At 35.9% G+C, this 9,466-nt stretch overlaps 1 protein-coding gene across 1 annotated transcript; it reads right to left on the reverse strand.

Annotated features, from left to right (window-relative positions):
• Nucleotides 1–2,050: 2,050 nt before the first annotated feature.
• LOC111025710 (protein NRT1/ PTR FAMILY 4.4) lies at nt 2,051–6,622 on the reverse strand. The gene is made up of 5 exons (XM_022303607.2): nt 6,403–6,622; nt 6,079–6,296; nt 4,880–5,320; nt 3,590–3,699; nt 2,051–3,128 (listed from the first exon to the last, which is right to left on the reverse strand). Exons 1-5 carry the CDS (start codon nt 6,527–6,529, stop codon nt 2,291–2,293), a joined length of 1,734 nt encoding a protein of 577 aa, XP_022159299.1. The 5' UTR covers nt 6,530–6,622; the 3' UTR covers nt 2,051–2,290.
• Between the last annotated feature and the right edge of the window lie 2,844 nt (nt 6,623–9,466).

Here is a 9,466-nt window from a genome sequence, read left to right on the forward strand (position 1 = left end):
CGAGCTTAGTTTCAACTTAAGGAAAAAGTACTTAATGGTTTGGGCTAAGCTTTTGTCATTCTAACTTAGTGGTGATCCAATGAGATCAGGTTTACCCTTGTTGAGTTGTAGCTAATCCCATTGTCTTAGTCAAGGTTGGAAGGAACGAGTTTGGTTATAGGGCCATTCTTTGAGGCGAGAATATGCAAAGGTTGGCCCTTTTAAGCTCGTGCTTTGCATTTAGGCGTAGTAAAAGTGTATCTATCTGATGGCCCCCAGTTGAGTGTAGGTTGGATTAGTCAAACTTGATCAAATATGATAAACACACCTTTTATTAATCCATTAGAACATTTTTACATTCCATTTGAGAATAGACGTTTTTATAATTCATGAATAATAAATTTTCAAGTGCCTCGCATTCTATGAGTGGGGAACCAATTTAACCACATAGGTTGGCGAACATGTAGGTGTTTGGGTGCATAATATCTTTCACTTCGAGGGGCCTTCTCAGGTCAGTTCATTTTATTTGATCACTGGTCTAAATTGTGATGAATATCTTAAATTGGATGACATAACCGATAAAAAGGAAACAATTCTTCATATTTAGTAACATATTTAAACATTGTGAATCAATTTATAGCAGAGATATCATTCTAGCTTTTTAGCATAGTTTCTGGAAATGATGAAATCATGGTAAAAATTATCAATTTTATATATTTCTTATTAGGTATATTAAGTATGTGTATATCAAATTTACCTTATGGAAGGGTAAAATTGGAATAAACAAAAAACAAAAATAAGATTCCAAAAGTTTTGCAACCTTTGCAAAATGTAAAAGTTGTACCTACATTTGGCATATGGCTCCAACCAAGAGGTTGTGAGTTCGAATCCCCACTCCAACATGTTGTAAAAAAAAAGGTTGTGGCTATGTTTGTAAATATGGCCAAAATAATTAATTAGCTACGAACTATTAGTTCCCTAAAATAAACGTATTTATGAAAAGATAATTATCTTTTGTTTTTTTCCCCCAAAAATATCACAAACTTAACTTTTGATTGGCTGCATGTGATTGTATTGGTTTTCCATTTGTGATTTTTGTAAAATTCTAATCCTAATGTTATATATTAAATACATATTCCATTATGTGCAGTTTTCCCTCTATTTATTTTATCTTATTTCTATCGCTAGATTTCTAATTTTATTGAATATTCTCTCTCCAAATTTAAACCCACTTAATTAACATATATAATTCTTCTTATTTTTTAAAGTAAAAGTGTTTACACTGAAATATATAATCCAAAAAATGTTTACACTCAAATATATAATCCACATTTTAATCACACTCTAATATGACTATTGCCTTTTAGTTGTTTCCTTTTCTTAATGGGCAACTCACAATGTTCACAAAATGATAAATTATACAATGCTTTAATTAAACTTTATTCAAAATATGTATTATTAGGAACAACTTAAATAGACTTCATAAAGAATTGTTTTGAAACCCATAATTATATGTTTATAGATCATGTTGGTTTGTGATAAATCCAACAAACTTTACAAGTACCAATCATAATCTGATTATATTAGCGTGACATAATTTTATTTTAAAATTGAGTTTAATTCTAACATATAGATCAAATATTTAGTGAAACGAGACAATACATGTAATTCTATTTTCTTTACACAGAAAAAGTTTTACTCCTTAAATTAGACCACAACTTTAAATCAAAATTTACAAATAGAATATTGTGAATAGTGATTGCGACAGTGTAACAACATATGGGTCGTTCCTTTAACAAATTAATTTTAAAATAAAAAGTAAAACAAAAACTCCTTGGAATGGAAGAGATGTTGATGGTTGGATTTTTGAAAGCCAACCAGAAAAAGCAATAATACCACTAATTTTCCTTTAAACAAGGGGTAAAGAGGTCATCTTCTTCCACACCATGAATCATGATCATCACTTCCACTCCTAACTCTCCATCATTACACAGTTAATTTAATTTATTCCAATGTTATCTCATTATTATTTCTACCATCATTGCCTTAACTTTTCTTAAAAATATTGACATGGTCAAACAAATCAAAACCTACACCCTCATTTCTGATAGAATCTATGTAGAGCAAACAAATGTACTCGCCTAGCTTAGGCCTAGAACCACTTTCCTCGTAATCATGACATCACTCTTTGAAAAAGTTCAGCTCTCTAATAACAGGCCCTAAAATACAGTTTTATCTCGTATTAACCAATAGTATTAGTATAGAATTGTCAACCATGTTATTCCAGTCGCTTGAGTAATTTCTCTGTGTTTCATGGCTCTACAAGCTTCGAGTCCGAAGCTCCTCCCTCTCCTCGGTGTCCTTGTGAGTATCTGTTGGCCCAAAAGAGATAGTTGAAGAAATTGACAAAACTGAGGCCCGCCAGTAACCAGTAGAACAAGTCCAATCTGTCATTGTTGAGGTCATTGTGGCTGAGCCAGCCACCAGCGGCAGAGCCACGAGTGATCTTGTTGACTAGAGACACCAAAAGAGAGCTCAAGTAGAAGCCAAAGGAGTAGGAGCAGTAAGTCATGGCAGTTAAAAACGACTGCATCCCCTCAACTGACTGCTTGTAGAAGAACTCCACCAGCCCGACTGCAGTGAACAGCTCCGAGATCCCGAAAATGACGAACTGCGGTGAGATCCAAAGGATCGAGAGAGGGGGTGCCCCAGCGGCGGAGGAGTTTCGCCGCTTGGTCTCAACCAATGCGGCGGAGACCATGGAGAAAGTTGCGACGAAGAGGCCGGTGCCGACGCGCTGGAGGGGGGAGATGCCGGAGGGGGCGCCGGTGAGGCGGCGGGCGAGGGGGACGAAGGCGGTCTCGTACAGTGGAACGAGGAAGATGAGGATGAGGTAGGGGATGGCTTGGAGGGAAGCGGGAGGAATTTGAAACTTGGGGGTGAGCCATGAATCCATGGAAGTGCCTTGTTGGACTGAGAAGGTTTGAAGCTGAGCTAAAATGGTGTTGAAGATTATGGTGCAGGCAAATATTGGGATCACTGAGAGAATTATTTTCACTTGCTCCACTTGTGCCACTGTGCACAGCTTCCATGGACTTTCTTCCCTTCCCTCATCATCTTCACTTTTTATGCATGCCTTGTCAAGGAATCTGTAAATATATATATATACCCATCATGTTTACAATATTTTTAAAGTTAAACTAAAATCAATCTTCATCAAACACAAAATTCAACCAACAAAAAGCAAAACTCGTTCATAAAAATACCCGAAACAAGCTACAAAATCAAGGAATAATCTAAAAACTTGTTCAAACTTAGTAACAAAGTGCTCAAATTTCAACTAATTGAAAGCACTGTACAATTGGAAACATTAATCTCCGTATTTACTACAACTTCCTCCTTTACCACTGTTTAATATCTAACAATTGAGAAAGAAATGCAAAAACAAAAAGTTTTCTTTTGAGAAATCCCTTTCCGAATCAGTATACTTTCCAGAATATACCTTACTCATAAATCTTTAGAAAAAAAATGAAAACTGATTAAGTGAATGATTTAAATGGATGAAATTAAAAGTTTATTATAAATATTTGAGATTACTAAAATTTGACACCTGAACTTGTCGGTGTGAAGGAGTTTGAGGAGGCCATTTTCAGTGCCATGGAGCATCTCAGAATTCGAAGGACAGATTTGCTTCCTCTTGGTAAATGCAGCTACAAAAACCTATCCCAACAAAAAATAAATGGACAAATTAGCTCTTTTGTAATCTCAATTTTCCTTTTTACTTAATATTAAACTTAATCACTTTGTTTGAAATCTATAAATAAAATTAAATTATGAGGTCTGCAGTCCAACTATCAACTTGAAATTACAAAATGTCAATCAATTCCAAGTCACATTTTGAATAATCATTGAGTACTCAAAAAACTATTTATAAATCAATTTAGTGCTTTAGAAATACTATAGATTTAAAAATATATATATATTAACTTGAAATCATTTTGAGAGTCAAACTAAACATATTAGAAATTAAAATTAATCCAAAAAATACTTATAAAAAAAATAGTCCTTTTACTTAAAAAGCACTTCATTTCAAAAGTCATCATAGAGATAAAAGAGTGGGTTAGGCCAATTACATCAAAATTGCTTTTTAGATAATCATCTCTCAAGTATTTCTTCAAAAACTATTTACAAATCCATTTAAAAGATCTATAGTAATTCTAAAAAAAAAAAGACTCCTTCATTACTTAAAATAAATAGTAACTTCTTGTCTCAGCACTCAAGTACTTAAAATGCAAAACATCAATCACTTCAAAACTGGTTTCTAGACCATCACTTAAAAACTACTTTATGCACAATCACCCCTTTGATCAAAAACTACTTTTAAGCCAAAAAGTTAAGTCCTCTGAGTACTTAAACCACAAAAGCAAGTTACATTTTAAACAGTCATCTCTCGCACGAGTATTTCATAGAAAACTGGCTTTAAACCAAAAGCTTAAATCATCTCTCGAGTACTTTACTGGAAAAGTATATCACTTCAAAACCTCTTCCTGGACAATTATCTGTCACATAAGGATTTCGTCACAGGAAAATACTTGATTCTTTAACGTTGAGAATCAATCTTGTCCTCACCACTCTTATATATCTGACAATTAAAAGAGAGAAATGCAAAAAATAGAGACTTTTTATAAAAGCTAATGAATTGTCAATTTTTCGACCGCAGTGATAACAAGATTTGAAATCAACCTACAAAAGCCCAATCACTTCAAAACCACCTTTTGAACAATCGTCTCTTGCACGAGTATTTCATCAAAAACGAGTTTTGATCTGAAAAACGATCCCACAAATAAGAAAGAAAGAGAGATACGGAATGAAGAGAGAGGGAGGCATGATTGAAAAATACTTGAGCAATTGGGGTGAAGATGGTGCCGCGAGGAGGGGTATTTCTATAAAGGGAAGTGGCGGAGAGAAGGCAGATGAGGCCAAGAAGCATGGCGGCGGTGGAGACTCCAAAGCCAACGTCCATGCCGGCGTGGGTTTGGAGCCACACCAGGAGAGTGAGCGCCGCGAGCTCTCCAGTGCAGAACGCAAAGTAAGCGCAGTTGAAGAAAGTGGAGAGCTTTTTTAACTGCTTTGGGTCCTCCTTTGGGAATTGGTCTGCCCCATGGGATATGATGTTCGGCTTCAAACACCCACTTCCCAGAGCCACCAAATACAGCGCGACGAAGAACATCGCCGCTTCGCACCCGCTCGCCTCCACGCACGGCGTCGATGTGGCAGCCATGTCGCACGGCGCCGGCCTCAGTCCTGGGTAATGGGCTTGCACTGTCAGCAGAGTGAATCCCTGCACCACAGAAATAGACATCTTAAACCTGAGAATGTTAAGCTTCAAATTCGAGTGGAGGCTATTGAGTTTTTGACAAATTAGAGAGAAGAGTGTGGAGGTAGTTAAACGAGTGTAAGGTGTGAGGTGTGGGGATTTGAAGTTCCGATTTCAAAGGAAAAAATAGATGTCATTTATGAGACACACTGGTCATGTGTTAGAAGTATTATTTGGGATGTGGATTTTAAAAATCTATGCCAAGAAGTAGGTTTGAGGGGAGCAGGTATGGATATGGTTGACAACCACTTGAGATAAAGAAGTGATAAGACATAGAAGTGATGAAATCCTCGAGTGTCGAACAAAGACGTGATGAGACTCAAAAGGTGTAGTCATGGTGTGATCCGTTCTATCAAGGTGTATCTGGAGCCTTGGATAAGAGCTAACTCTCGTTCCAATCTAATCCGAGAGTGGACAGATAGGTTAACTACTTGAGGAGAGGCTTTCGGTAGTACTTTGTTTAAAGAGTGCAAAAAAATTTCCAAAAGTAATGATCTATCGTATGTAAGAGAGTACAAATTATCTTTTTGAAAAGAGACATTTGGGATGAAACCAAAAGATTTAAAATTTCTTTGAGAGAATCTTTTGAGTTGACAACCTTTTTTAAGAAATAAGTTAGAGAGTAAAGCCCAAAATTTGAACTCTTTATATCAAACTCTCTTTTCCTTTCTTCGCTCTGTCCTATATACGGTCGTAAGCAATAACGATGTGACGGGACTTACAGAGAGCTCGACGAGGCCGAAAACGAGCATGGTGCGGAAGCTGCCGAGATAAGAATCGGAGACGAAGCCGCCGAGAAGCGAGAGAAGGAAAACAGTTCCAACGAAATTGGTCACAACGTTTGCAGATTTTGAAAGAGGGAAGTGCATCTGAGTGAAGACGTATGTTATCAGATTATTCCCAACTGCAGCAATTGCCATCATCTCGAATGCTTGAAGCCCTGACCCAAAACAAACCAATACATACACTTCAATTCTTTAGAACACAGAAAACAAAAAACAAAACAAAAAAACTAAGTTTTAGAGATAAAACACAGAGAAAAAGACCAAGAACAAAGGCAGCAGCAGCCATTCCCCCATGATAATTGGAGCTGCAGGCTCTGCCTCTCCAATCAACAGACGTGGAATTCTCTTTCAACTTTGAGGATTTTGTCTTCTCCAACACATCTCCCATTTTTGTTTCTCTTTTTCGTTCTTTTGACAGAAAACAGAGAAGGATGTGCAAAAAAGAGGTAAAAAAATTTGAAAAATGTTGTAAATTTCAAAGCACTGATTAAGCCATAGAAATGAAATGCGTTGGGCCTGCTTTGGTATTTATAGCTGAACTCGGGTCGTGGCACTACTGGTAGTGGGAAATGGGCCCAACAAAACCAAGGGAAGTCAACAAGTAGAAGAAAGTAGAGAGAGTAGAAGTTGGTTGTTCTAATATTATATTTGTTTGTAGGTTTCATACTTGGATTTTGATGGTTAATGTGTATTTTAACATCTATAATTTAAAAAGTTTTCAATAAATTTCCAACTTTTATGTTTATCTAATTTTGTATTTTAAAAATTTTGATTTTGTGTTTATTAAGTCTGGGTGTTGTTGACTTTAGTGAAGTTGAATTTTTCCTTATATATTGTTTAAGAATTATATTGGTGAACTAAGTTATTTCGGGTGAGTTCGGTTAGGATTATGGAGCCAAAACTTAGGCTTCACAGGAGGCAACGTTGAGATGATGGGTGTATGTAGCGTCTCAATACCACCGCCATAAACCCAGCAAGAAAAACAGGTATGAAGAATTACGGTAGACGATTACAACGAATTTCTATCAAACTTTATTGTTTCAATCTGATTTTTTGAAGAAGGAAAAAGGGAGCAATGAGAATGAGCTTGCGAGAAAGGATGTTGCAGAGTTTCAGAAGCAGCCTGTTTTTGTGGATTTAGTAAGGGTATACATGGTGAAATCCTAAGTAGCCGTTGTAATGGTACTTAGAAGTCAGGTAGTTATAGTTGTGATATTTAAGGGTCTTCTACGAGAGCGAGACAAATTTTATTGCAATCTTAATATCATAATAGAACTGTTGTTGCAAAAGACTGTACGTAGTCTTGTATTTTGGGGCAAACTGATATAAACTCTAGTGTTAGACTTTTGTATTCCCATCTTGTAATTTATTTTGTTATTACTAAATTGTGATAGGCTTCGTTACATGGCAGGGGAATTGGTTAGGTGCTAATTTGATTGCCCTATTTATTAGAAGATTATTTTCCCATAAGTTTGAATGTGGTTCTACACTTAAAAGGATTCTATATGTTAAGGATCCCATATCGAAAAGATAATGGACCACCTAATAATGGTTTATAATATAAGTGGGCTACTCCTCTCATTGTCAATTGGTTTTGAGATGGAATCCCATGAATATTAATACAGTATTACGACAGTATAAGCCCTGTAATTTGTTTATGTATCTAACCAATAGAGATGTTGTCTTTCACTTATATACCAAAATGTAAATAGATCCTTACGTCAAGATGGATCATTTTATGTATTTTCTTTTAGTCTTCTCTATGAATTCACAATCCTCTCGTCCCAATCGGATGGTGGGTGGCTCTGGAGCCATTAGTTAAAGAAATCCATGCACACACCACATCATTATCAAGAGCTGTTCTATGCATCTGATGAACATGAAAACGAATAACCCAGCAGCTGGTAGCAACTCTGTGAAATGGCATCTGATCACACCCCAATTTGGTGCCCATAGCCCACTTTGCCATCAAGTATGGAGCACTTAGTCGCAGCAACCTTAATTGTGTTTTAAAGAATTAAAAAAAAGAAAAAAGAAATGGGCTCTGTCTCTTATTTTTCCAATCCCCAAATCTCTCTGCCTTTGAAAACTTTAATCTTTTCAAGATATCATATAATATATTTCTTCTCTCACTTTGCTTATTGATAGAAACTGAAATGAAGAACTGATTGGTGAGTTAATGGTTTGACAACTAATGGCTAAGCCTAAGCTCACATTATCGAAACGTTTGATTGGTTCTTTTGTATATATCATTGATTCCAACTTAGAAAAGAAACCCTATAAATGTGCTTGCAAGTTCTAGATTAGGTTGTAGGAGATATCTCTTTTTTATTTTTGTTTTTTCATACAAATTTGTCAATAGCTTATGATAGTTTAAGAGATAATAGCTAGCATAGTGTCACACACGTGAGATAATTTTATTAACATGACATACAATAGAGACTTCAAGTGTATGGTCTAATATCTTTTTATGATTATTGTTGTTAGATGATTGTAGACAAACAATCAATTAGCTAATCTTGTGCACGTCAATGAATAAAAAACAGTGAAGAATCACTTGCATAATAAGAACCCTTGGATATTGATATGGTATCTATCAAATACGCTATGAGTCTACAATTTAGCTTGTAAAATAAAGACCGTTGAATGTTGTATGTGTTAGGAAATTTACCCAAACCTCGGAGCTGCAGCACTGAGTAGGGCCAAGTGGCCGAGACAGCAGTGCCTAGGCGCCGCCCATAGTCATGGCATCCACTTATAGCACCATGGCGCTACGACTATAAAATTATAAAAATCTCCTTTTTGCTATGTTTTTTGGTGTCAGGTATTAGAAGTCTTGAGCAACGGTTGTCAGTGTCAGAGAAGAGGGAAAAATGTTTGTATAGCGTTGTGTGGACAGTCTATTGGTGGGTTTAGTGAGGGTATTCATTGTGTATTCTTAAGTAGTCATTGTTCTGGTACTTAGAAGCTAGGTAACTCTTTGTTGTGGTAAATTGAGAGCTCTGTAAAGTGAAAGAGACTTATTGTGTAATCTTTTCATTATAGTCAAACTTGCTATTTCTGAAGACTGAACGCAGTCCTAAGTTTGAGGAACTAGTATAAACTCTCTATGCTATTAAGCTTTTCTGTCTATATTTTATATCACTCTTATTATTACTTACTCCTAATCTGCTTCATCCTTTGGAAGGGAAAAATTAAGTATGTGGTGTTTGGATAGCTGTTTCAAGAGATTAATCTTTCCCGACAATGGGATCTGTAGAAACTAAGGTTTGAGAGAACCAGATTAAATTATTCTTATTACTGAAGTCTATATATATAGACAAAT

Source organism: Momordica charantia (assembly GCF_013281855.1).
Source record: "Momordica charantia cultivar OHB3-1 chromosome 11 unlocalized genomic scaffold, Mcharantia_2.0 BLBB01000011.1, whole genome shotgun sequence".
NCBI classification, from domain to species: Eukaryota; Viridiplantae; Streptophyta; class Magnoliopsida; order Cucurbitales; family Cucurbitaceae; genus Momordica; species Momordica charantia.

Excerpts from the sequence above, each read along its gene's own strand:
- LOC111025710 (XM_022303607.2), bottom strand. The coding sequence starts at position 6,529 with ATGGGAGATGTGTTGGAGAAGACAAAATCCTCAAAGTTGAAAGAGAAT. Across the intron at positions 5,321-6,078 it reads TCGGCCTCGTCGAGCTCTCT|GGATTCACTCTGCTGACAGT; the intron begins GTAAGTCCCGTC and ends TCTGTGGTGCAG. Across the intron at positions 3,129-3,589 it reads CTTCACACCGACAAGTTCAG|ATTCCTTGACAAGGCATGCA; the intron begins GTGTCAAATTTT and ends ATATATTTACAG.